Source organism: Corythoichthys intestinalis, chromosome 7 (genome assembly GCF_030265065.1).
Source record: "Corythoichthys intestinalis isolate RoL2023-P3 chromosome 7, ASM3026506v1, whole genome shotgun sequence".
Lineage (NCBI taxonomy): Eukaryota > Metazoa > Chordata > Actinopteri > Syngnathiformes > Syngnathidae > Corythoichthys > Corythoichthys intestinalis.
Genome location: NC_080401.1, coordinates 48,588,474 through 48,616,068, shown reverse-complemented (window position 1 = coordinate 48,616,068; position 27,595 = coordinate 48,588,474). Strand labels below are relative to the sequence as shown.

The 27,595-nt window shown below is 37.0% G+C and overlaps 2 protein-coding genes and 1 long non-coding RNA gene across 11 annotated transcripts in view; 1 reads left to right on the top strand and 2 right to left on the bottom strand.

The window, feature by feature from the left end:
- nit2 (nitrilase family, member 2) overlaps positions 1-13,993 on the top strand; it is a 28,412-nt gene extending 14,419 nt beyond the window's left edge. The window contains exon 11 of the mRNA XM_057841390.1: positions 11,103-13,993. The gene's annotated coding sequence lies outside the window, so the exon portion shown is untranslated. The remainder of the gene's footprint in view (positions 1-11,102) is intronic.
- Positions 327-25,769, bottom strand: LOC130919020 (T-lymphocyte activation antigen CD80-like). 2 transcript variants are annotated; one of them, XM_057841388.1, is made up of 5 exons: positions 25,393-25,769; positions 20,898-21,173; positions 9,214-9,357; positions 8,975-9,148; positions 327-1,736 (listed from the first exon to the last, which is right to left on the bottom strand). In XM_057841388.1, the coding sequence occupies exons 1-5, from the start codon at positions 25,457-25,459 to the stop codon at positions 1,672-1,674; spliced, it is 726 nt and encodes a 241-aa protein (XP_057697371.1). In that variant the 5' UTR covers positions 25,460-25,769; the 3' UTR covers positions 327-1,671. The 2 variants fall into 2 exon arrangements, with proteins under 2 accessions (XP_057697371.1, XP_057697370.1); XM_057841387.1 differs by having other exon boundaries at positions 330-1,736; positions 9,214-9,501.
- Positions 16,202-20,209, bottom strand: LOC130919022 (uncharacterized). 8 transcript variants are annotated; one of them, XR_009063876.1, is made up of 9 exons: positions 20,169-20,209; positions 19,549-19,647; positions 19,378-19,484; positions 18,089-18,149; positions 17,962-18,015; positions 17,698-17,766; positions 17,475-17,583; positions 17,322-17,391; positions 16,202-17,187 (listed from the first exon to the last, which is right to left on the bottom strand). It is a non-coding gene; the product is annotated as an uncharacterized LOC130919022 (long non-coding RNA). The 8 variants fall into 8 exon arrangements; XR_009063877.1 differs by lacking the exon at positions 20,169-20,209 and adding an exon at positions 19,722-20,018; XR_009063872.1 differs by lacking the exon at positions 20,169-20,209 and having other exon boundaries at positions 17,500-17,583; positions 19,549-20,019.
- Positions 25,770-27,595: the final 1,826 nt, after the last annotated feature.

Genomic DNA, 27,595 nt, shown 5'->3' with positions numbered 1-27,595 from the left:
ATGTATAATCAGTAGCTGTTGCTAGGTGATGTTGTTGGGGTGATGCTGGAATGGATTTAAAGCATTTTATTCATTTCTATAGGGGATACCGATTTTGGAATTTCAAACGAAATCTAGCAAAAATCAGACAATACCTGAGCAAAACGAGATGAAAACACAAATCTGACCAAAGCCCATTAAAAAAAATATATATATTTGATTATTCATCATGGGGTAAAAATAACTGGGAAGAGCCCCAATTTATTCATTTTTGTAGTGTACAAGCTGTTCATGTTTTTGGGGGGAAGGATTAACGACATTTCTTTTCACTTCAATGGGGAAGTTTTTTTTTTTAACAATCAAAATAATCAAATAGAAAATAACATGCTAATCAGACCACCTGTACAAAAAAGCAAACTGACAAACAACAAAACTGACATGTTAAAAAGACAAGTTTACTGACCAATAAGAGCACATTCTGTCTTAGTTTATTTATGAGGGTGACATTGCTACTATATGAACAGAAAACCCAAATTTAAACAAAAAATGGATACTAATATTTAAAGAAAAAAAACAAACAAACTTAAAAACACTTCAAAATATGGAATATGGCAATAAAGACGAAAAAAAAATTAGGGCTGTCAAATGATTAAAATTTTTAATCGAGTTAATCACAGCTTAAAAATTAATTAATCGTAATTAATCGCAATTCAGACCATCGATAAAATATGCCATATTTTTCTGTAAATTGTTGGAATGGAAAGATAACACACAAGACGGATATATACATTCAACATACTGTACATAAGTACTGCATTTGTTTATTATAACAATAAATCAACAAGATGGCATGAATATTATTAACATTTTTTTAAAGCGATCCATGGATAGAAGGACTTGTAGTTCTTAAAAGATAAATGTTAGTACAAGTTATAGAAATTTTATATTAAAACCCCTCTTAATGTTTTCCTTTTAATAAAATTTGTAAAATTTTCAATCAAAAAAAAAATAGTAGATGTTGATGTCAATAATTACACAATGCTCATGGTGCTGAAAACCATAAAATCAGTCGCACCCAAGCGCCAGCAGAAGGCGACAAAACTCCAAAAGACACAAGTAACAAGTGCACATAACACTGTGCTGTCATTTTAATCTGTTTGAGCGGGGCATGTGCGTTAATTGCGTCAAATATTTTAACATGTTTAATTAAAAAAATTAATTACCACCCGTTAACGCGATAATTTTGACAGCCCTATTAAAAATCTTTCCTACTATGACTGGAATCTTGCACAATAATAGTGAAGACACATCAAGAACACATTTTTTTATTGGGGAAAAAACATCTTAATAGCTTAAAAGTTGGTGAAAATGTTAACAATTCTAAGTTTAACATTAAATCTTTGGGCAACGATAAACAAACTCATCACCTTTTCCTTCTCCAAACCTCCCAAAATTATTTCATGCCATTTTAGGACAAAAAACTTAACATAAATCAGTTGCACTTTTCTATGAAATTTGTCTTCAACAAAAATTCTTGTTCAATTCTTATTCAGTTCAGTCCTTTAAAGTGTTTCACACATTTTCTCACAATACTCATGTACATCTACTTTTAAAACTGTGGTCAGCGCAATTTTCCAACTTTCCAGTGGAGGCGCTAATGAGAAAAACAAAATTTTCTGACAACACACTCGTTTAGGCGTTGAACGACTGCAACGTGATCACTTCTGTCTCCTCGGTGGACTGACGTCTCCTGTAACCTGCACACAAAAGTGGCGTCATCGGCTGAATGAAGTCGTCCCCGAAATTTTGTAAGTGCATCCGAATCATTTGTGATTACAAGTGAACATTAACCATGTCCCACAGGAAAATGATGACTAAAGGAAGTGGTGAGAAAAAAGAATGCCCAGAAATTAAACAAAGCAAAAAAAAAAAAATTATAAAACATGAAAGAGTGTTATCGATAGTTGTAAAGAGTACAAGCATTCAAGTGCTACAATCTGGGAGGTGCATTTATATCAAAGCCGATTGCTCTAAGACTTCCCCCCCCCCCCCCCCCCAAAAAAAAAAAAAAAAAAAAGTGATCAAGTGTATACTGTTGTGTGTACATGTCATTGACTGAAGGTGCGCTACAACGTGCTCAACTTTTGTTCAGAATTACCGTATTGGCCCGAATATAAGACGGCCCTGATTCTAAGACAAACCCCTCTTTTTCAAGACTCAAGTTTGAAAAAAGACTTTTTGAACACCAAATTTTTATACAGAAAATAATTACAGTACATCTGAAACAAATTATAACAATATATTTGAGAGAAAAAGCATGTTATTTTGCCTCATTCAAATCTTCTGAATCTGAACATTTAAATATGTCAACTAAAGTGCAATCTCATCACATTCGTAAATGAATGGCTTCTGGTTTTTGAAATGTCAATAAACCAATCTATTGTGATAAAACAACAAAATTGCAATAGCTGCATTAACCAACAAAGTGAGGTCTAACAGTAACTGTAGTCTTGAAACAAATCTGAATAAGGAAAAACATTGCAATAAAATAATGCAAACTAGTTCAACTTGAGAGTAGCTGAGATCTGTCATGACAGAACGTTACTCCTCAAGTTCAGCATTCGCTTAATTGATATCTGGCGCCATCTAGCGTCGTGAATGGGTATAATGTCTAGACCCCGAATATAAGATGACTCCCACTTTTTCAGTCTTATGTCAATGCAAAAAACACCGTCTTATATTCGAGCCAATACGGTAGCTTCTTATCATTGGTTACGATGCGGCTTGCTTTTGATTCTTTCGCACAACTTTAGTCTCTTAAACATTGTGGAAGCTCATCTTCAGAGTTGAGAGTTCATTGTTCCACTACTGCGAAACGAGACGAGTCATTGGCTAAAGGCCAGATTTGTCCCGCCCATTGGACGCAGTAAGTTTGAGAGTGCATTACAGGTAGTCCCTGGGTTACTACGTACTTGACTAACGCGATTTCGACTTTATGATGCCAGAGTCTCGTCCGCCACATTGTCTCCAGTCGTTTTTTTTTTTTTAATCCTATAAACAGTACCTTATTGTATCTCACAGTATCTTAATTTTTACTTTATTAATATGATGTGTTCTGTCCTCACTAAACGTTAAGTTGTTCAGCTTTACAGACAGCAAACAAGGCAATTATGCTTTTTGAAGCTTTTTACTTCCTTAATTTTTGATAATTTGTAAAGCTGTAGCACACATGTACACTTATGTTCAAAACGACACATATTTTAACAATGAAAACACTTGTCACTAAACAATTGGTGGAAAAAAAATCAACGGGAGAAATTAACCGCTATGGCATTGGCGTCATAATTTGCAATATTTACGTAAAATAAATGCTAACTGCCCGTTTTTTTGCTTTTAACCAAGAATCGAGACTGTTATACGTACATATCTATAAAGAATTCAGGGATTTAAGCATTTACTCAAGAATTTTTAACGTAAAAAGCTCTTTGTGGCGATAAGGCGGCGCCACAGTAGCTTAAAGACTAGCAGCACATTCGACATATTTACGTAAAATAAATGCTAACTGCCCGGTTCTTTGCTCTTTTAACAAAGAAGGCTGTTTTATGTCTATATCTATTAAGAATTCAGGGATTTACGCATTTATTCCCAAGAATTTTCAACGTAAAAAGCTCTTTGTGGTGATAAGGCGGCGCCACAGTAGCTTAAAGACTAGCAGCACATTCGACATATTTACATAAAATGAATGCTAACTGCCAGTTTTTTGCTTTTAACCAATAATTGAGACCGTTTTACTCCCATATCTAAAGAATTCAAGGATTTACGCATTTATCAGGCATGAAAATGAGTCAGGAGTTAAAAAGGTGAGAAAGGTGTGGAGGAAATATGTTCCGGCGTTCTGCCAAAATGTCCGCCGTCGGCAAAACGTCCTACATGTGGCGAATTTGACCATTTTAATTTTTCACATAAGGCTTAATATTCGAGTTAACGGGGGTTTAATTAGTTGAAGGAGTTGATTTCAACCACCATTGACTCGTGCTAGCTTAGCCACTCCGGAGCCCTGAAACTAACATATAACTGTCAAACTGCACAGAATTTGTTCAAATCATTTCCAATGACTAATTAAACCCCGGCTAACTCAAAGATTAGGCCTAATGTAAAAAATTCTGAACTTCCCCTTTAAAATAAAGACCATTGAATATGGCCCTTAAAATGTTGTCTATAAAAGTTTTAGAGCAATAAAATAAACAACACAAATGAATAAAATGAACAGGAATCCTTCAAAGTATTTCATAATGGGTCCAAATTATTTTTCGAACAGATCATGTGACTATAGAACCTTAGAGACAGCCGTTTGCATTGCTTAGCCAAAACTACAGCTGAGGAGGCAAGATGGATATTTAGAATTTCTTTAAACCTAAGCTTTCAAAACCCTCAACAACAACTGAGCTTGAACCGAGGATTGAGCACGAGCAGTATCAAAAAGTCCTGGCTGTCGTGTTACCTGTTGTGCTGTAATTCCAAGTGGTGCTTGAATTGGATGCTTATAGCGGTGGACAGTCTTTTTGAGCCAGCGCAAAGTTTGCAGCGCACGGAGATATTTTTGTTATCCTTACTGGACAAAAATGTGAAGTAATGGCTGTGTTTCCAGTGTGCAAATGCAGCCGTTTGTAGTGTATCTCCTGCCTATTTCATTGCATCCTGGCGAGGTAGCAAGGCTATGTTGTTTTGGCCGCAAACTCCCAGTGCTCACGCATCATGGTAATACACGTGACCCTTTTTGTTCCATCCCCGATTAAAAAATGTGACATGTGATGTCACTCCCATGACTACAGTATTCTTCATTCTACACACATTATGGGGCAATAACAAAATAGTAACGCACAGGCATCAAGGAAAGTAATTTTACTCAGATTACTGATTTAGAAAAATGAACGCGTTAGATTGTTCTTTACTGAAAAAAAGTAATCAGATTAGTTACGCATTACGATACCGCGTTATTGACAACACTGCTTTTATATTACCGTTAAATACACAAGCTTGACGCTACCTTAACGGGAGCTATTTTTTCACCGGACGCTCCGGCAGTGTTCAACGCAAGCTGCAACGAACGGCAGTAACTTTGTCATACCACAAAATATGAAAACGAAAACCATTACTCACTAAATTCAATATGCTGGCAAATGCATTCATCTAAAAACAATTGGGAGTGATACTTTACCTCCTCCAGCGAATGTGAATTTGTGCTTAGTACAAGATCATCTGTCGCAATTAGCGATCTTTGACGCTCTTTTTTTTTTTTTTTCCCTCGCCGCATACAAACTTGTTTCTCTCTCAGCGGCTGTGATTAACCTCGATGAAGTTGCTCTCCTAACTAAGCCTTGCCTATCATTCGTCTTTGTAAGTTTTTAGTAACTTTGTGTATTGAATTTGAAAGGAAAATGTGTGTTTTGTTTTTGACGAACTTTTTCATGAAGCTAAACTGTTGAAGCTACTCACATGTGGAAAAATACGAGTGTACAACGTTTTAAATGTACTCATTGGGTATATTTCAGTTACCACGATTTGAGAGATCAATAAATTGAAGAATTTACGCCTTGCGTTTGGAGTGCTTGTTTTTGGGTTTGCTGGAATAGCGTCACTGACACACGCAGCATCAAACAGGGGAAGGGGTAAGCGCTGCCGCGCCAAGCTAATTCTGGCTGCATTTTCGACACATGAAAAATAACGAATACGTACTACTGTATGACGGAAAATTTTAGTGGTTTTGTAACCGCGACGTTTTCATAGCATGGTAATCCGTGAAGGTAACTGGCACATGCCTACAAACGACCCCCCCCCCCTTAAAAATTTTTCTCCTCGGATCTACACGATTCACGTAGGTCATCCTTTTTGACTTCAAAACGGCGAATTTCGCCGAAAGGTGAGAGATTTTCATGCCTGATTTATTCACTAGAATTTTCAACGTAAAAAGCTTTTCGTCTGCGTTTCCAATCGGTCAGCTTGGACGGCGATAGGCCCCCTATTAATCCGCCCCGTGCCCCGTCAATATATTATGAAGTCTATGGGTCAGTTTTTGTTTCAGCTAATATGTGTTTTTAATGCATTCGTAACTTAGTTCATACGTATATGGCGGAAAACAAACAAGATTGAAAGAGCAGTTTCTGCTCTTGCACTCCTCTTTAAAAGAAACTGCTGTATTTTAAGACAACAACTGTTGTGTTTGATCGTACAATATGTCTATATGCTGCCATAGCAGATTCATGGCGCATTAAGCCCCCAAACTATTTTTAATTTGCCTGTTTTACCCTGAAACCCCCCGTTTACAGACGTCGCGCAACCGCTTTTGTTTCAACCCAGTCATAAAACGTTAATCAATTATATTTTTTATTCAAAATGTCTGTCGTTTTTAGCTTACAATCATTAATTCATGCCTCATATTTCGTTCAAAAAAAGAAAAAAAAACACTTTACAAAATTATTCACTCACATATTTTAAACTTTTAAACAAATTATGTCACAATAAAAAAATGGTGTCTGTATAAAAGTTATGGATATCTACCTCTTAACTATCGCTTAATTGTATTGTTTTTTTGTTACTGTCGCATTTTCGCCGATATGTTAGATGATAAATAATCGATCCAAACAAAAAAAAAAAGGAAAAAAAAAAAAAACATTTAAAAGGGTCAATATATGAAAAAGAAAATCTAGACCACTCCTTGATGTCTGCGATTTCTGCATCGCAACCCTTGTTATTTTACCGTGTTTCACCCATAAAATCCAGCTGCGGCCATTCACAGCTGTGTCTTGACACTCAGTCATACATGCTACATGGAGCTTTTGGATCCAAAGAAGGTAAGTACGCGATAATAACTCGTTAAAGTCATGGCGTCTGTAATTCTGCTCTCGCGTGTTCTCACCTCCAGAAAGGGTTTTACTGTTTAAAAAACTTTTTTGTTTTTAAAATGCCCTCCTGGTCTAAATTTTTCTCCCCCCACAAAAATTGAGATTTAAAGCTTTCCAATGATGTGTCACACATTCATATTGGACAATTTTGAAAGTTGGCTAAATTGGGGGTCTCAGAGCGGAACTTCAAGACACCTGAGTGTGTTCCGCCATATTTATCCGTTTTTTTTTTGTTTTTTTTTGTGGTAATATGCCTTTGAACGATTTAAGAGCATTGTAAAAAAGATGTTAGCATTTTATAGCATTTAAGCTAGCGAACTTTTGCTATGCAAGTTAGCCAATGGTTCTTTTGTCGTACTTGGATCTCATTTTTTTTTTTTTTTTAAATACCGTTTGAGGCTAGGCTCAGGTATTTTTTAAAATTCCAAATCAGATTACTTGATAACTTGATAATAGTTTACCGATTACTAACTAGTTTATAGATTAATCGAATACTGAAATAATCGATTCCTGCAGCCCTACATTCAAGTTACAAGCTTACCGTAATTTCCCGAACATAAGGCACACCCGTGTATAATGTGCACCCCAAATTTACTTGTAAAATCTAGGGAAAATTATTGTACCCGTTTATAACGCGCACCCTAATTTTGGCACCAATAAATAGAAGAATGTACAGTGCTCGTGTACAGATACAGAAATGTCATTTTACTGACTGGTGAAACACAGCACAAGCATAGCACATTGGTATTTCAAAACATTACCATAAACTGACAATATTTACGGTAATAATATGATTTGACAACTTCTCCAACTTACCTAAATCTAGGAGAAAACAAAACAGATGTGACTTTCTTTTAAAGGCTGCTGTATAACTTGCTCGTTTCATCATGATTAATAAATGTTTCTTCCATGGATTGATACGGTAAAATGAAAGTGAGAACGGAAGTCGGAAATCCGTGAGAGCTCATCGCTGTCAACACGACAGTAACAATAGGAGCTATTGTTATTTGGGTTTGAGTTTCCCGAGGGACATATATAGTTGACGGACACAGGAAGTCTGTGTGCTTACGTTTGTTATGGTCCGAGTTGTGGAGCTGCAATAAACGTTGACTCAAATGAGTTCAAGAAACTACATTCTGTGCTTTCTGAAGAGTGAAAAAAGCAGAATTGAACACAGACGAAATCATTCGGGCGATTAGAGTGAAGTATTACCGAAACAAAATGGTGACGTCACGTACCGTAATGGTCGGCAACGGGTAGCCGCATACGTTTGTTTCTTCAACCGTGTCAATACAAAAAAAAATCTGTTTATATATATATATATATATATATATATATATATATATATATATATATATATATATATATATATTTGTAATATATATGTATTTCTGTCTCCATCCATGTACCCGTTTATAATGCGCACCATGATTTTACAAGTTGATTTGGGGGGGAAAAAGTGCGCGTTATATTCGGGAAATTACGGTAGTCATGGAATGGGTTGTGCTCGTATCATGAGGGTCCACTGTACAAGGAAACCGGACCATATTACGACGAACATGAAATCATTACATTGACTTATAGTCAAAGAATAGACTATAAAATCTGTTGTTGTCTAAAACATTTTATGTACTCGTACCAATATACACCCTTGATTTGTTTGACCCCTACGAAGCATTGAAACCCCTTAGGCCGTCTGGAAACTGTCTGCTTTGTGTTCCAAGAACAAGAACCAAGCTGGAGTCATTCAGATATTATGCTCCTCACTTATGGAACTAATTAGTTTCAAGATCTGAAGTGTGCTCAAACAGTTAGCCGCTTTAAATCAGGGATGAAAACACTATTGTTCTAAACGGCGTATTCATAATTTCGTTTTTGTTCAAATACCCAGTTGTATTAGTTTTGTTTTTCATATCCAATTCCTGTTTTAATTGCTTTTTAACTTTCCAACTGATTTAAGGAAACTTTTATGTCTCATTTTATTCGTTTTTTTATTTGTATTTCTTTTGTGGCGTAAATCACTTTGAACTACCTTGTGTTGAATTGTGTTATACAAATGAACTTGCACTGCCTTGCCGAATGCAAATTTTTACCTCGGTTCCTTCTATTCATGTGTTGCATCTTCTTCTTCTTGCTCACACGGTCCAAATGGATCTGGTAGGCCAAACCCACGGCCACCATGACGCCCACCACCACGCAAAGGGCGGTGCTGAACACCCACAAAGCGTCCGATGCTCGGGTCACCACTGGACCGTGCCATACCGCGTCTGAAACGACAAAAAATAAGGAAAAGGACATTTTGAAAGATGGTGACAATGACATGGTCACTTACGTGTAGTGGAGGTGAGTGTCTGGTCGATAGCGTCGTTGCGGATGACGCAGGACACATTGGTGTCCGTCACGTTGACGGTAAGGTAGCTGGTGACGTCGTAGAGGTGCGAGTCTGGATGCTGCTCCAAGAGGGTTTGCGCTGAGTCTGTGGAGGTTTCCAAGGACACGCCGTCAATTAACCAGATGACGGATGGAGCGGGAAAGCCGCCGCTCGAGTGGCACTGGAAAACGCTCGGGGTGTCTTTCGCTGATGATGCCTCCCACTGTAGTTCGGGAGGGCTGAACGGAGCTGACAATAGGGAAATGACAGTTGGTAAAATACGTTTGGTTAGATGTTGGCCGTTGTTTTAACTAGGAACGCACTATTTCTGTCAGCATTACAATTGTTTTAAATTGAACTTTAAAAAAAAAAAAGGCTAATTAATAAACGTGAATCTAATAAATTACAGTAATTAAACTTATTTTACTAGGAAATAATCTGAAAATGTTAATCTTTTTACAACTAAAAGTGTAAATGCACTTTATTGACAGTTGTTTAAAGTTAAAATATTTTGAAAAACTTAAATATTTTTTAACAAATTGAAACGCGGGCATTTTGACATTTGTTATTAGTTGGGGAAAAAAAAGAAAATTATACTCCAAATAGTTTACTATATATTTTTAAAAATATCAACAGCAATTAACTTGAAATATTAATTAAAAAAAAAAAAATATATATATATATATATATATATATATATATATATATATTAGGGCTGTCCCAAACGACTAATTTTCTCCCGATTAGTCAGCCGACTATTTTTACGATTAGTCGACTAATCTAATAATTAGATTTTTTTTTTTTTACCAATTTAGCAATGAAATTTTTGTTGACGCTTATCAATTCACAAAAAACATATTGGAACACTCAAATTATTTATTAAAGTACAAATAAACACGTAAATAACAATAATAAATCACAAATAAACAATGAGTTCAAATGCTGATAGAATTAACTACTGTAGCATCCCGATTGAAAAGATGGTCTCTTAAACTGATGGTTTACAACTTTTATTCCATCCTTGCTGTAAACACACTGTAAGAGCTACGGTGCACACAAATAAAGCAACACAATTAGAAATTAACAAAAACTTTTCACCTTTTTCCTTTTAAACCTTATTTATATATCAATGAATTGCCTATATGAATTGCCTTTACCTTAATTTATTACCTTATCATTGACAATCTCTCCCTTGAGTGCAATCACTGTATATACTGTATATATTTATGACCTTTTAACCTTATATAATTTTCTATACCATAAAATAAACCATAACATGAAATAAACCTTTCAATTAACATTAAGAACAATACTAATAGCACTTATAGGCCCATTGTCAATGAAACATTATTATTTAGTAAGGCGACAGCACCCTCTGGTGTACAAAAAATGAAAGAAAAAAAATTACAAACTGCGTGAAGGCGCTTGAGGTGTTTATTCACGGCCGACGTGCAGCCAAGCTTGGCATTGAAGAGAAAGGACAGAAGAGTGTACTCTCCTTTATTTCTTTGAAATAAGGCAATGTTTTGGACACTCTGGTGCGCTTTTTTTGGCTTTGTGCCGCTTTCCCCGCTTGCAAACAGAGCATCCGACATTCTAACTTTCCTCGCATATATTTTTTTAACCCTTCATTAACCGTCGACGGGATGTTGTGCTCGTCGACGGATTTACGTCATCGATGACGTCGACTGTCGACTAGTCGGGACAGCTCTAATATATATATATATATATATATATAACAAAGGAAAGAAATGTAACTGAATTTTGGACAATTATTAAACTTTTAAAAATATTACCTAAAATATATTTTACAATTAATACAAAACTTGACACATGATGAATGTGAGGAAAAATATAATTATATATAAACGGGTTAATTTGTGCCGAATCATGCCGGAACAAGATCCGGCAGCTCTTGAGATCCGGCACCTCTCTTGTATAGAAAATAATAATAATAATAATTAGGGTTGTTCCGATCATGTTTTTTTGCTCCCGATCCGATCCCGATCATTTTAGTTTGAGTATCTGCCGATCCCGATATTTCCCGATCCGATTGCTTTTTTTGCTCCCGATTCAATTCCAATCATTCCCGATAATTCGTCCCGATCATATACATTTTGGCAATGAATTAAGAAAAAAATGAATAAAACTTGGACAAATATATACATTCAACATACAGTACATAAGTACTGTATTTGTTTATTATGACAATAAATCCTCAAGCTGGCATTTACATTATTACCATTCTTTCGGTGAGAGGGATCCACGGATAGAAAGACTTGTAATTCTTGAAGGATAAATGTGACTTTGTATATTGTGACTAAATATTGCCATCTACTATATTTGTTGAGCTTTCAGTAAATGATACTGTAGCCATTTAACTTCTGCCCAAATGCATGATGGGAAGTGCAACCATGGCCGTGTGTTGTCGTACCAATTCATATATATTCTCTGCGTTGGGAAATAACATAGGGTGTTAAGAAAAAGATCAACTACTACCTTTTTTCCCCCACACTGCTTCCCACAATTATTCTAATCGTTGGGAGAGGGATTGTAAGGATTTACCCACTTTTAAAAAGTCTCCAAAGGCTGCCAAAATTCTCTCTACTCATCTCACGCTGCCTTTTAGCTCTATATACTGTATGGGTAAAATGGTGCCATTATAGATTGAACGCGACAATGCGTGAGTGGGTCGTGCAGCGCATGCCTTAATGGCGTTAAATATTGTAACGTGATAAATGTAAAAAATATTAATTCTCGCCGTTAACGCGATAAATTTGATAACCCTACCTTAAGCTTAAACTAAAGACTCTGGAAGAGTGTAACACATTATGTCTATAACGCTAAATACAATTAGAAAACGATTGAATTAAAAATATATATATATATATTAAAAAAAGGCATGACCGATATTTTTTTGCCGATTCCGATACTTTGAAAATGACGTGATGTCCCGATCGATCGGGACGCGGATCAATTGGGACATCTCTAATAATAATATAAAAACATTTTTAAAAAATGTGTAAATTTAAATAATAATATGCATAAATTCATTTACAGAACAAATCCCAAGAATTGCCCGTCTCGTCATCCCTGCGCTGTCATAGGGCCTCCTCCCACGTGAAGTGCAATCGAACTCTAGCGACACCTGCGCTCAACGTTGAGGTCCGGGGCCAAACTTTAGAGTCAAGGGTCAAAGGTCGAGCGCGATGCGGCCTCTGTCTTCAAATCGCGAAACGTTGACTGATTTGTATCAATTCTGCCCTACAATTAAATACGCCCTCTCTGATTGGTCATCAGTCCAGACTGTGGGGTGGAACCCCAACCCTGCTCTGATTGGCCAGTACTCCTTCCGGTCTGCAATCTGTGTGTGACCAACCCACTCCAATTGAACATCCCCTCCAGGGTGGCAGCTGTGAGTTTTTTGTAAAACAGTTTATGAATGAGTTTAAAGTGTATTTAAACAATGAGCACTAATTCCGGTTGCTTACTGCACTTTAGGCCCACATAGTCTAGTCAAATCATTTTCTCCATCATGTTTTGCCCGTTAAAGACTATTTAACAGATGAATGTGAGATTATTCCACTTACTTACTTCAGTAAATATTGCCATTTGTTCTTATTAAGCACATACATCTAAAAGTTGTTCATTTTTTACCTAAATAAAAAAAATTGCTTTCAAATAATGTTTTGAACCATATTTATTCTGGAATTAAGAATATTTATGACATTTCAAAGCTTTTTAAAGATTACATATAGGAATTTATTTTAAGGAAGTGTGTTTTTGGCCAATGTAAAAGAATCCTAAATGCCTTGTTTGTTATATAAAATACGTATTCACAGATGAGCTGATTCATTCATATTTTAGGTCAATTTGTGTGTGTTGTCTTTTCTGTGGTAGTAGCAGGCGGTTGAATACGGCTGTTTGAATGTTAGAATAGAATAGGCTTTGTCATTCAAATAGTACAATGACATTAAAAATAGCAACACCCTATCAGTGCATCACACAATAAATTAATGTCAATACATAAATAAATAATATACACTACTACTACCTAAAAATAAATTTAAACTAAGCAGTGTACGAAGGATGATGTTGAAATAAATAAGATAGCTGACTCCTGAACTACGCCAATAGCAAACTGCAATATGCAAGTGTTAATCAGATATACAAGTGTTAAGAAACTAGTATTCCATTAGAAGTAAGTCACTAGGTTTTAAATTTTCATTCACGAGGTCATTCTGCCCAACAGGTAACAAGTTACCTCTGGGTGGTCTTGGCATCTTTCCATTCCGCAGGGTGGTTGAGCATCTGTTCAGAGGCTGCGGGAGGGCGGGACCAAAGTTTGACGTTGTTTCCCTCAAGTGACGTCGTAGTCCGAAGCGCAGCATTATAGATTTCATCATTACTGCGTTTTAGCTGTTGTGTTGTCTTGGCCTATTTTTTCTCCACTTTCAATTAAGGGCATTAGGACTTTTCCCAATCTCTATGCTTTAAATGTATTTGTTATAACACTCAAATTCCAGTTTTTTTCTTGTATTTCAATAAAGGAGCTATAGTACACAGTAAAAGTTAAGCAGCCTGTATTGAGTCTTAAATAAGTTTAATGATAAGCAAGTGTTTTGCAGATATTGAAGTGTTGAGAAATAAGGACTAGGTTTTTAATTTTCTGTCTGCACTCATTGGGAAAGTGCACAATATACAGGACTATATGCTATGCCGAACATACTGCATATTTGTGTGTGTAAAAAGTAGCTGAGACATGAAGTACATATCAATGTGTTTTATTTTACAAGGTCATTGACCGCCTCCTTAAAATTTACAAAGTTTTCAAAAGACCTGCCAGAAAGTCCTTTGGACGTGGACGCCTTGACCGTGTAGTTTTTGTTTGTTTTTTTTTTTTTTTGGAATATTTTTTTTGACCCTGTGCGGATTGGCCACAAAGCGCCCAGGCGCGTAGTATTTTACATTGCCAGTCTTCATCATCACCTTGTGGTGGTGGTGCTTGTTGTTGTGCTGCTGCTACTGCCGCTGCTGATGATGGTGTATTTGCTACAGCAGGTCATGTTGATAATGCTGCTAATGCTGATGCACAAGCTGACGTGAGGGGCGTAGCTGGTGCAACTTTGCCTTTAGCTCGCTACAGAACAAAAAATAAATATCACGGGTAAGCCCTGAAATGCATTAAAACACTGGCAAAGGAAATTATGTTATTTTTTAATCGACCTACTAACCTCCTCCTCCTTTGTGAGGATGTACAATCGAAATCTCTTAACGTGACATTGATGTCCTACTCCGTCATCAGTAGCCACTGACGCACAAAGCAGAAGGCTTCCTGGGCCATCTTCCATTCTTCTGCGCTTTCGGCCTGGAGATCGTTACGGATGAGCTTGGAGAAGTCATAAAACTGCCACATATCCTCGAACGTGAAGGACCGGAAGCGGCCATGCCCGCAGATGGCCCGGTCGATGTTCTGCTCCAAGTGGCATGACACCGGAGGGAACATATCCACGTAGCGTAGAAGCTGCTCCTTCAGCCTCCACTCCCCAGTTTTGGTGTCGCACCTTCCCTTCTGTCGTCGCCTCTCCTTCACGTGGCCATCGAGGAGACTTTTTAAGAGAGCATGCAGTAGTTGTTTTAAACCGACATTTTTTATTTTGGGTAACAAAGACACACAATCCACTGCCTATTATCAATTTCTTATATATACTCACTACTTGACATAGCCGACATCTTCCTCCGTAAGCCACATGAAGGTCTTGCCTTTGTATTTCCCAAAGGTCACCGTGAGCTGGCCGGGGATCTGCTGGCCTGTTGGAGCTGCGGTGACGGCAAGGCAGTTTTTCCTACCTGTTAGGTGTAAAAAAAAAAAAAAAAAAAAAAACACATCAGACAAGAAGTAATAATATAGTTCAATTCATTTTTTAAATGAAGGAGATGTTTTTTTTTTTTGTTTAAAAGGCATCCAGAACAATACCTTGTTTGTACATGTACTTCTCAAGCGCAGTTTAGGCAGCAAAGCGTGGTGGCCGGTCATCGCTTCTGATGTACACTGAGAAACACAAAGGCAAGTGTCAACACAAAAGCAGGACATGACACGGAGGAAAAATTCTAGATGATGGTAATAATAAAATTGCGTTTTTGTCGGTTGTGAAGAGGATGCCTCCATTCCTAGCTGGCAATTAGAAAAAGAAAAATGACTTGATGTTCAGAGATGCTAAAATGTTGAGAGGGGTGTCTTGAGTTCATATAATTCCCAAATTCCAAATAAAAACGAAGTTATTGGGGAAAATGCAAAATTGGCCCACTTACAAAATGATGACGTCTATGTAGTACAGTATTTCTGTTTTGTTTAGTGTTTTTTTGTAATCCAAATAGGGAGCAATTACAGTGTGGGCATCATACTAGGGAGGATCACGTCACAACAAAAAATGCATTGAACAGAAGTGAAATGAATGAGTTATCGGTTAAATTTGTGACTAGTTACAAGTAATACAAGACGTATAGCACACGGAGTCATTGAACGTTAACTTTACATGCGTCGGCTAATTATTATTAGCGCGGCGCAACGCGCACAACACGGCTTATCCACACACCAGCTAGCCTAGCTAGCGTTAGCTCGAATCGGTAATTGAAAAACAACACTCGGTTTGCATCGTTTTTGGCGAATTTCATACACAATATTTACCTTTTCGGCTTGTCGATTGAGCGCGTGGGTCTTTTCGCCGATTGCGTCTTTTGCAAGAGAGTCTGGCTGCAGCCCGCCTCTCTCATTACCCTGCGCCGCTCTTCTCAGTACCCATCCCGCAGACAGGAAGTGACGCAATATCGCAGCTCTCAGACCGGAAATGACAACATGAAGTAGCGCTCGAGCTCCGAGCTTCCGGTTTTATCGTAATAGTTAGCGTCCATTCGAACGTAAATACTAGTTTACTTTTCTTATCGCACGTCTTTTATTTTCGGTTTCAGCATCACTCATTATTATTTAAATAATAATTTATTTCCATGCTCCTTAAATTGATTTGGTGAAATCGGGAGATTAACTCTTTAAGCGCGGTCAGTTTGTCAAAGCCTGCTGATTTTACCAAAATGAAAAACACGGTTACAGTACATCAAAATTAAAATACACACTATTGCAATAAAGGTTTAATTAGTGACTGAAAGATCGCCTGTGACCTATCACAGTGTGTACTTTAGTTTGTCAATTGTAAAATATACTCCAATTGAGAATTATTAGAAATTGCTGTCATCCTTACATTTTCATGAACGGACACATTAATATAGCTTCATTACAATTTAATGTATCAAAAACGTAATATTCTCTCAATGTTGCAACCAAACCAATTTTGTCTTTCATTTTGCTACTTAAATTCATTCATGTGGGTGAAGATCCTAATTAACTAATTCAGAAACTATATTAAACTTTCTGCTCCAGGAAAGGCACCTTTATTTCAAACAGAAATGACAAAATAGTTGTCATGTGTTAGTTGTTTTTTTCTTTTATCCCAGACAATAGTTGTAGGTTGTTTTAATTACCTGACATTTTTCGGCAAGCACTCCCGCCTTCATCACAGGTAATTAAAACTACCTACAACTAACATCTGGGATAAAAGAAAAAAAACAACTAATTTATAAGTGTAGAAAAATGAACTCAATACAACCAGTTCTAATGTGGTAAACTTTATTTTTTTAGTTTTATTATTTTTTATTATTATTGAGAGAACACCAGATATTTTCTTTAGTCAACAATCTCCTCAAAAAAGGTAAATCCATCTTCCAGATGGTTGAAACAGAACTTGAATGGCTCCAAGACATTGTAGTTCGTGCTCATCCTCTTCCATCTGCAGGATGCTTGGGAACTCCTACTGCATTGATTCCACACCCCCAGCCCTGTCCGAGGCTTTTGTGCTGTCTTGCACAATCCTTTTAGCAAAACTGTTCATTGGAAAAGAGAAAGAAAAGAGCTATTTGAATATTACATAAGTAAAATAAAAATGATGCTTTGTTAATTTTATACTTGATTTTTCTTTTCAGGCATTGCATTAAACTAGGTATATAAACAATCTTACCATTTTTTCCCGCCATATCTTTTTGGAGTGGGCCACCACTAACTTGAAGGAGCTGTGGTTGCACCTCTTCCTAAAAATAAATCAGTGAATAAAGGGGGGCATGTTCAAAAGTGCGTCAGAGTAATGGACACTAAAAAGTCTTTAAAAGCTGACCTCAGCAATTATATTCAAATTTCACCTCTGTAACTGATAGACTGGTGGCACTTAACCCTGCAGTAATGCTTTTGCCTCATCTGTCCATAGGGCAAACTCTTTCCTGTGGCTCACATAAGTTGAAAAAATACAAAAATAAGTATTCCACATTTTCCAACAAAGAATTAAGGTGCTGTGCACCTACTTTCCTATGAATGCCATATCAACAGTTTCAAAGACTTACCATGCACCCAAGTTTGAAATTGTCCGCTAGCAATATACACCACCACTTCCTCAGAGTTGGCATATCAGTCTAACAAAATTAAAAACAAGTGTAAATAAAGAATAACGACAAGGATATTTTGTAGCCCAATTTGAATGATTAGGTGAACTTCATTTTACAATGGTTAAACTCAAAGAGAGCATCCAGAACAGTGCAAAGAGCATACTACAAATGGATAAATGAATACAAATATCACAGAAGACAAAATTGGACAGTTAAACTCACCTACCATCAACGTGAAGATGCCACAGTCTTTCCCCTATGGCTGTCCCGGAGAACCTTAACGTAAGAATTTAACCGAGTCACTTCCTTCAAGTTTTGAATCAATGAATATACACACTTTTCCAAATACCTCTATTTCACGTCCAATCCTCTCTTTCCATGTTCCCCTGTTGATTGACTGTAAACGTTTTCTGCAATTGAAAATATAGGTTTATATTAAATACAGTAGTTAAACAATTACAAACGTGTTTCCATGCATAAGAACACCAACCAGTCAGGTTTAAATGATTCATGCAAACAAAACAATGGCGTAGGTTTGCATAGGGACGGTAGGGACATAACACGACCAACTTTTCAGGATGCTAAAGTTGTCCCCACCAACTTTTGAGCAACCTTATTTGCTTTATATTCGTCCCTACCAATGTTGAGACCGTGTCAACGCCCTTGAAACAAAACATTCGTAATTTTAGAGTGGCATTTTAGAATTTTGCTTCAAATGAATGGATGAATCATCTGGAGTGCAATTCTGCTTTAATTGAAGGGGCAACATAAAAGGATCGACTGGAACATACCTTCAAAACCAAACAAGGCTATTCTGGATCATCATGGAAACGCCATGCCAATATGAATGGATACTGAATTTCATTGGAGATAACAATAGTTCTCTGATCTCATGATTGGATCTGTTTTTCTTCCCACAAATAATTGGAATTTGGATCATTTAATTTGTTATGATTTGACTGTTCTTTGAAAATGAACCAATGCTCCAAGTTGTAGTTGTTACTAATCAGCCTTACAGGCAAATGCATGTGTGGGTCACATCCTGTAGGCTTTCACCATGTTGCAACAACATAGGTGTCAGCCACAAATATGGTCCTTCCCTGAAAAATACATAATCTATACCCACGGACATATGTTATATAAATACAAACGTACGCAGACACCTACATGAGCCCATACAAGCATTCTGTAGGCTACATAGTTAAAATAATACCCTACACACGCCAAAAAATACATTTTTATACCTTTGAATGAGCTACTTGTTAGACAAGTTATAAATATGCATTTCATATCTGCAAAAAAACAAACACAAAAAGTTACATTTTACTTAATTGTACAAGTGACATTATGTTCTTTAGAGAAACTAAATCCTAAAAATTCACAGTTGATTCCATTTCATTGTTCAGGCCAACATTCCAAAAGTCAGCACGTGTCAATCAAACTTTCTTTTTTTAGACAATCAACACAATTTCTGGCCTCTTTATATTCAAGATTTGCATAAGCTATTGAGAATGTTGATTGGTTAAATAAACAAAGAGTAAATAATCAATTATGTCCAATTGTTAACTAATATAAGGAATAATAAGCCTATCCAGATTTCCACTGAGCACAACATTTGTCTCAGACATAAAAACATACCAGCCGTTCCTGGGCAGGATGAGTTTGAACCGTCCATGAAGCTCGGCATGGTCTTATATTGTCACCATTGGTCCTGTCTGCACAGTGGGTTTTACAGTGTTCGATGTCTATCAAAAAAAAGTGTTCAGCACAGTCCAAAATCTAAAGTACATTACTACTTATGCTACTTACTTCCATTTGGATCTGTGTGACATCCCTGTATCTGCATGGGAAGACTACCATTTGGGGGTCGTGATTTAGTTTCTTCCCAATGGGGTGGTGATCAAGGAGCTAGTAAAAAAAAATAATAATAATGAAAAAATATATAGCTAAGCAGAGTAACAATATGAAGAAAAAATTACAACCTTCTCCTATTTGGATCATGTGACAACATTCAAACTACAAAGGACCAGACAAAACAAATGAAGGCAAAACAACAATACCATACAACAACAAAAACAGCGAGCTGCGAATTGCAGGCATGTACATAATGAAAAATAAGAGTGCAATATAATGAAAACTACACAAAGAAGACTGTTCATTGTGAAAAAAAAAAAGTAAAATCATTAGCAGCATTAGCCAATTCGCTGCTGAATTCATCAGTACGTATTAAACAATATAAGTAGAGCAAAGTCATATGCAGTTAGTAAAGGAAGACGTTATTTAAATTACATTAAGAATACTAGATATAAGTACGGTCTTGTCAACTCAGAATAAACACTTCATATTTTCACCGCAAGTGTTGTTTAACTATTTAACATTTTTAAACATGCATACGCTTTTAAAAACTTTTTTTCAGTGCGGCCACTTACCGTGTTTTCTTCGCGAGAGGTGAAATAACGTAACGTTTTCGTCGCAAGGGTTGACGACATTTCCGGTCTGAGGGGACTGAGAGCAGCGGTATTGCGTCATTTCCTGTCTGCGGGATGGGTACTGAGAAGAGCGGCGCAGGGTACTGAGAGAGGCGGGCTGCAGCCAGACTCCTCTCGTCTTTTGGGCCAACCGCAGGCGCGTCGTAAGGAGGAGGCGGGCCGCCGCGGTCTGCGTTCGCGGAGCCAATCACGGGCGTCCGCGGTCGTAGGCGAGGAGAGCCGATTGGCCGCGGCCGAAAAAAGGAGGCGGGCCGCGGTCCACGTTTCGGCCAACGGCGACGCGGGATTTTCTAGGACACGAGGAGGAGGCGGGCCGCGGTCTACGTTTCGGCCAACGGCCGCGCGCCGTCTACGCTCGTCCACGTTCTACGTTTGCACTCTCCGAGTTCCGAGTCCTGCGATCATATGTACTTTGCATTCCGGCACCTTATGATTCACAAATTAAGCACTGTATATGATATAGAAATATTGACAATGGGTACCCAATTTTTATACAACTAAAACCATTTTAGCAAATGTTACGTAAAATATTTTACAATTCATCGCCAAAATCTTTTACCCTAGCTTGAACTAAAAAAAAAAAATTTCAACACTGTTACACGTGAATTAAAACATTTTAAAATATAATAAATATTTGACAAAAAAATCAGTCCCAATTTTTTAACTTACCAGCAACTCTGACGCACAACGTGCAGGCCTCCACACTTTGATTTCCCCACAATGTCACGACGACACTATAAGATGCATTGTCCTCTCGGGGGTCTACAATGGGAATCCTTAGCGTGAAGTTACCCGTAGCGAGTGCCTCGTTGTCCTCGTCACCTCGCACCGCCTCATCACGATTCCTCCTCCACTGCACCGAAACACTGTCCGAAGCAATGACGTCCGGGTAGAAGCAGGAAAGGTGCAGTGGCTGGCCCACAATACCCAGAAAGCACTCCTCATCTGGAGAAAATCAACTCATTGGCTACCATTGATGGCAGTAGACCAGTGGGAGAATGTAATGAAGTAAAAGTACTTTGTTACTGTACTCAAGTACATTTTTGTGTATCTGTACTTTATTTGAGTACAAATATGAAGTGGTACTTTTTACTCCACTACTTTTCAAATTGCCGCATTACACGTTACTTTTGTTTGTTTTTCTCATTGTGAATTGAGAGTTTCGTTTTCCTGCCTCCGGCGCAATCGATAAGCCCCGTGCAACTATCCTGTAATTGAGCACTAGAGGCAGCAACACGAGTACAAGCATGATTAAGCAGGTGAACAAGATATTGACCAATAAAAACCAACATGGAAAGAAGTGTGCCTGCAGATGGGTGCTGCACACTCTTGTACAGCAGGTGGCAGTAGGCACCTGATAGTTGCTTGCAATCTGCCATTAAAGCAACACTAGGTAACTTTTCAACCTTTATAAAATATTTTCATAACATTTGTGATAATAAGTTGACTGACAATTAGTTGAATGATATCTCTTTTATATCTTGAGGGGGTCTGTATCGCTTTCAACGGCACTAACTTTCAGGAGGGTGGCAGGAACCCTGGCACACAAAAAAAACTACAAATGTGCTGACTGCTTTACGGCATACATCACTTTCCCCGTTCATCATAAAGGCGGAAGTCGATGCGAACGCTTTTGCATGAATTTTGCAAAGATGGCAGAGCAACAAAAGAGACAAAAAGTTTTGTCTGCTGAGGGAAAAAAGGGTGGCTACCAGGATATACAGAATAAACATTGGCCCGGCTTACACTCGCTGGCGTGATGCCCCCCAACAACCCCTCAACCAAACTCGTCAGCGCTGACAAGTTCGGGTGGGGTTTGACCACACGGTCGCTAACAGTCATGTGCTATTTTTTAGCTACAACTGGATTCATTACCTCATTACTATTCATCCTTCACACAGCCGCTGGAAACATAACTGTTGTTTAATCCATCTGCAGGTGACCAGGAGATGAATTTTTGATTGCTTGATGATTTCACGGCACTGTGCGCTGGTCCTCATGAGAAGTCTTCCATAAGGCAAAACACTACCGCTTTTGTCCACCGGCGTCGCTAAAAGTTACCAAATGTAGCTTTAAACTAAATTTTGGAGTTTTTTTGGGGGGGGGTTTGTTAAGCTTCTGTTTACAGTGCAGTCAATTGTATTGCTTGTTTTTCCATTCTGCGGTTTTTAAAAAAATTGAGCAGTCAATTTTCTGGTTGTTTTGAATATTGGCTCAAATCAAATCAAATGTTATATATACCGTATTGGCCCGAATATAAGATTATAAGACGACCCCCTATTTTTCAAGACTCAAGTTTGAAAAAAGTCTTTTTGAACACCAAATTAATTTTTAGACAGAAAATAATTACAGTACATCCGAAACAAATGATTATAACAATATATTTGAGAGAAAAAGCATGTTATTTTGCCTCATTCAAATCCTAATATCTGAACATTTAAATATGTAAACTAAAGTGCAATCACATTTCTAAATGAATGGCTTCTGGTTTTTGAAATGTAAATAAACCAATTTTTTGTGATAAAACAACAAAATTGCAATAACTGCATTAACCATCAATGTGAAGTCTAACTGTAACTGTAGTCTTGAAACAAATCTGAATAAGGATTGCGTTCAATAAAATAATGCAAACTGGTTAAACTAAAAAGAGTAGCTGAGATCTGTCATGACAGAACATCGCTTCAATGATATCTGGGGCCATCTAGTGTCGTGAATGGGTATAATGTCTAGACCGCGAATATAAGAAGACCCCCTCTTTTTCAGTGTTATTTCAGTGCAAAAAACACCGTCTTATATTCGGGCCAATACGGTATATCACATTTTTGCATGGGGAGAAAATACTTCTTTTTACTTGCAAAGCAAATTTTAAAGCAAGTAATTTTGTAAATTCACTTTAGTAAAATGTTTCTTAGATATCTATATGTTTACTTAAGTAATTTTTTGCCTCTGTATCTATACTTTTACCTAAAGCAACACTAGGTAACTTCAGTTTTGGTCGATTTTAGCGACACAGGTGGAGAAAAGCGGTAGTGTTTTGCCTTCAGGAAGACTGCGTCGCCTGCAGATGGATTAAATGTATCCCCCCCGAACTCGTCAGGTAAGCCAGCAAGTGAAAGCCAATATTTATTCTTGAGTGTCCTTTTATCCTGGTAGCCTCACTTTTTCTTTTATCTCCTCGGACAAAACATTTTTCTTATTTTGTTGCTCTGCCACCTTTGCAGAATTTGCGCGAAAGCGTTCACATCGACTTCCGGCTTCATAACGAGTGGGAAAAGGGGGAAGTGACATATGCAGTAAAACAGTCGACACATTTGTAGTTTTTGTGTGGCAGGTTTCCTGCCACCCTCCTCAAAGTTAACTAGTGCCGGTGAAAGTGATACAGACCCCCCTCAAGATATAAAAGAGGTGTCGTTCAACTAGTTGTCAGTTGACATTTTATCCCCAAATTTTATGAAAATACAGTGGTACCTCGACATACGATCGCTTCAACACACGATCTTTTCGACATCCGACGTAAAATTTGACTCGCCATTTGTTTCTACATCCGACGACAAGCTCAAAATACGATGATTTATGACAGCGCCGCAGTTTCTTTGTTTTCCTGCAAGATGGACGGATTTTCATGCGAGAGAAATCAAGATGGGTTCCAAGAATGTTAGTGCAGGTGGTGAAAAAAAGGAAAAACGTGAGGCTTACAATTGAAATGAAGATGGAAATGATAGAAAAATATGAGCTTGGTGTGCTGTTTGTAAACTGGCTCGACAATACGGCCGTAGAATGTCTACCATCTCGACGGTCCTCCTCCGACCTCCGTTTGACAGTCTTTATAAGTTAACATGACAATCATTATTGTTGTAACATCGCCAAAAAAAAGGCCAGCTTTGACAGGTTTTTAATCATTTATTTCAAAACTTGTGCGACACAACACACATGTCTACTGTCCGCCGCAGCTAAACAAAGTGAAATTAAAATGTCCTTTCTCACTCTGTCAAGTCAGCCACGCGGTACGTTCAGGTACACCAGGCAAAACACATCCGCCACATTAGAACAGTCTTCGTTACATTATTACAGATATTATTAATATTATTATATTATTATTCCAATTTTTATCCATAATTTATTTTGTTTTACTCTGCTTGACTGCTATTTGCAATAGTAACAGCGACATTTTTTAAGGATTTTGTTCACGTATGGAACAAATTAATAGAATTATGATTAGGGCTGTCAAACGATTAAAAATTTTAATCGAGTTAATCACAGCTTAAAAATTAATTAATCGTAATTAATCGCAATTCAAACCATCTACAAAATATGCCATATTTTTTTCTGTAAATTATTGTTGGAATGAAAATATAAGACACAAGACGGATATATACATTCAACATACTGTACTTAAATATTGTATTTGTTTATTAGAACAATAAATCAACAAGTGGGCATTAACATTGTTAACATTCTGTTAAAGTGATCCAAGACTTGTAGTTCTTAAAAGATACATGTTAGTAAAAGTTATAGAAATTTGATATTAAAACCCCTCTTAATTTTTTCGTTTTAATAAAGTTTGTAAAATTTTCAATCGAAAAATAAATTAGTAGCTCGCCATTGTTGATGTCAATAATAATTATGGTGCTGAAACCCATAAAATCAGTCGCACCCAAGCGCCAGCAGAGGGCGGCAAAACACCAAAAAACAAGTAACAAGTGGAAATTACACTTTGCTGTCATTTTAAACTGTTTGAGCGGGGCATGTGCGTCAAATATTTTAACGTGATTAATTTAAAAAATTAATTAACGCCCGTTAACGCGATAATTTTGACAGCCCAAATTATAATGTATTCTTATGGGAAAATCCTGCTCGACATACGACCATTTCGACTTACAAAGTCCTGGAACAAATTACCTTTGTATGTAGAGCTACCTCTGTATTTTATAAAGGTTGAAAAGTTAAGTGTTTCGTTACGTAAAAAATAAAAACCACCACTGCAATAGACGTCCAATCTGGTCTGGCAGCCCTCCCTAGTTTGGACGTCTATTGCCGTCAACGGCACTGAAACATTATCATTCAGGTGATAAAGCAAAAAATTGTACAAAATAAATTAACTCAATACTTCTACTGTACTAATCAATGACGTCATTAAAAGTCGACTTGTTCTTTCTTTGCTTACCCAAACTGTTGCCGAAGGTGAAAAAGATGTTTAACAGCAGACATGCGCTCCAAAGTGGCCCACGCATGTCCTCTTAGCCCCTCCAGCCAAATGAAGCCTTCTAAGACAACTTTTGACGCTTTTCGTCATCTAACTCGGCACCACTCGTTCACCCCGAAGGAATGTCGGCGTCATGTCGCGTCTTGTTGCACCCCTAAAGCTTCTGTCGCTCCTCTTGACGGTCGCATTCGAATCGAGTCGAAAAATTTTTTCCAAACAAGCGAAAGGAAGATGACATTTCATGGATTCGCTTCCATTGACTGCCTTAAAATCAATCAAGTTTTCAAGGAGGGGCCATTCAGGTGTTGTTCGGTCCAACCTGTTTGGCTTCTTTACCGTTGAAGCACACGCCCACAACACAAAACCATGGACGGGTGCCGGGGATTTGAATATAAGAATAGATTTTCAGGGAACTATTTCACCAATTAATGACTGCAAATGTCAGGAAAATGTGTTAAGGATCATACAAAATATCTCAAATAAAAAATACTAAAAATAAAGTCTTACTTTTGACTTCAATGAAAGTCTAAGTAAATAGTCAAAACATTAAGAAAACGCATTGAATGAGGTGTGTCTTAGCTTTCGGCCTGTACTGTTTGCAGAGAGTAACAGAGTAGCGTTACTTCAAAATAATATTACTCCAGGAAAAGTAAAAGCAGTCATCCAAAAAATGAAAAGTAAAAAGTAATTAAAAGTGAAAAAGTATTTGGTGAAAAAACTCAAGTAATGAGTAACATTGTGAATAACTGCTAACAATGTTGGATTAAAGATTTTTTTAAACAATTTTATTTTTCCCCCTCATCCCAATATGAACTGTTACTATTATAATGTAATATAATAGACATGTGCCGATTACCGTTTTCAAAGTACACCGTGGTATGAAATAGTTAAGGTTTCAAAACCACAAAAAATTTCTGTCATACCGTCCCTACAGTATTAGCTTTTTTTAATGTCCCAATAATGCATGGAGAAATCTAGGGCTTCAGCTATCGAATGTTTTAGTAATCGAGTAATCGACTGAAAATTCTATCGATTAATCGAACAATCGGATAAAACATTTTTTTTTTAGGTAAAGAGCAATTATAAATATACATGAGAAAAAAAGACATTTAATCCAATATTGAACCATTTTCAGTCAATCAATGTCTTTATTTTCGATGTTCATTGTTGAAAATAGCCAACAATTGCATCTCAGATGTGACTAGAAAAAAAAAATTCACTGCTTTCACTCAAAAAACTTCTAGATCTTCTTACCTAAAAATGTAATTACGCTTGATAACACACATCACTTGAAAGCTATGTGTTTTCCCCACATGTTTCAATTTAATTTAATTTAATTTAATTTAAAGCTATTTTTAAGTTCTAGTTAAGTTTTAAGTTAGTCTAATTAAGTACTGATAGGATTTTGAGTTTTTGCAGTGTTCAAAATAAATGTATGACACCTGCTGTATTGGAGCACATTAGGCACCAGTGCTACTTGGTGTTTTATTCAGCAATGACTACTGAGCTAAAACTGACAGTTTGCTTTATTATTAGGGCTGTCAAACGATTAAAATTTTTAATCGAGTTAATTACAGCTTAAAAATTAATTAATCGTAATTAATCGCAATTAATCGCAATTCAAACCATCTATAAAATATGCCATATTTTTCTGTAAATTATTGTAGGAATGGAAAGATAAGACACAAAATGGATATATACATTCAACATACGGTACATAAGTACTGTATTTCTTTATGATAACAATAAATCAACAAGATGGCATTACCATTATTAACATTCTGTTAAAGCGATCCATGTATAGAAAGACTTGTATCTCTTAAAAGATTGATGTTAGTACAAGTTATAGAAATTTTATATCAAAACCCCTCTTCATGTTTTTGTTTTAATAAAATCTGTAAAATTTTCAATCAAAAAATAAACTGGTAGCCCGCCATAGTTGATGTCAATAATTACTTACACAATGCTCATGGGTGCTGAAGCCTATAAAATCAGTCGCACCCAAGCGCCAGCAGAGGGCGGCAAAACTCCGAAAAACACAAAAGTACACCTTTCACTGTGTTCTCATTTTAATCTGGTTGAGCGGGGCATTTGTGCGTTAATTGCGTCAAATATTTTAACGGGATTAATTTAAAAAATTAATTACCGCTCGTTAACGCGATAA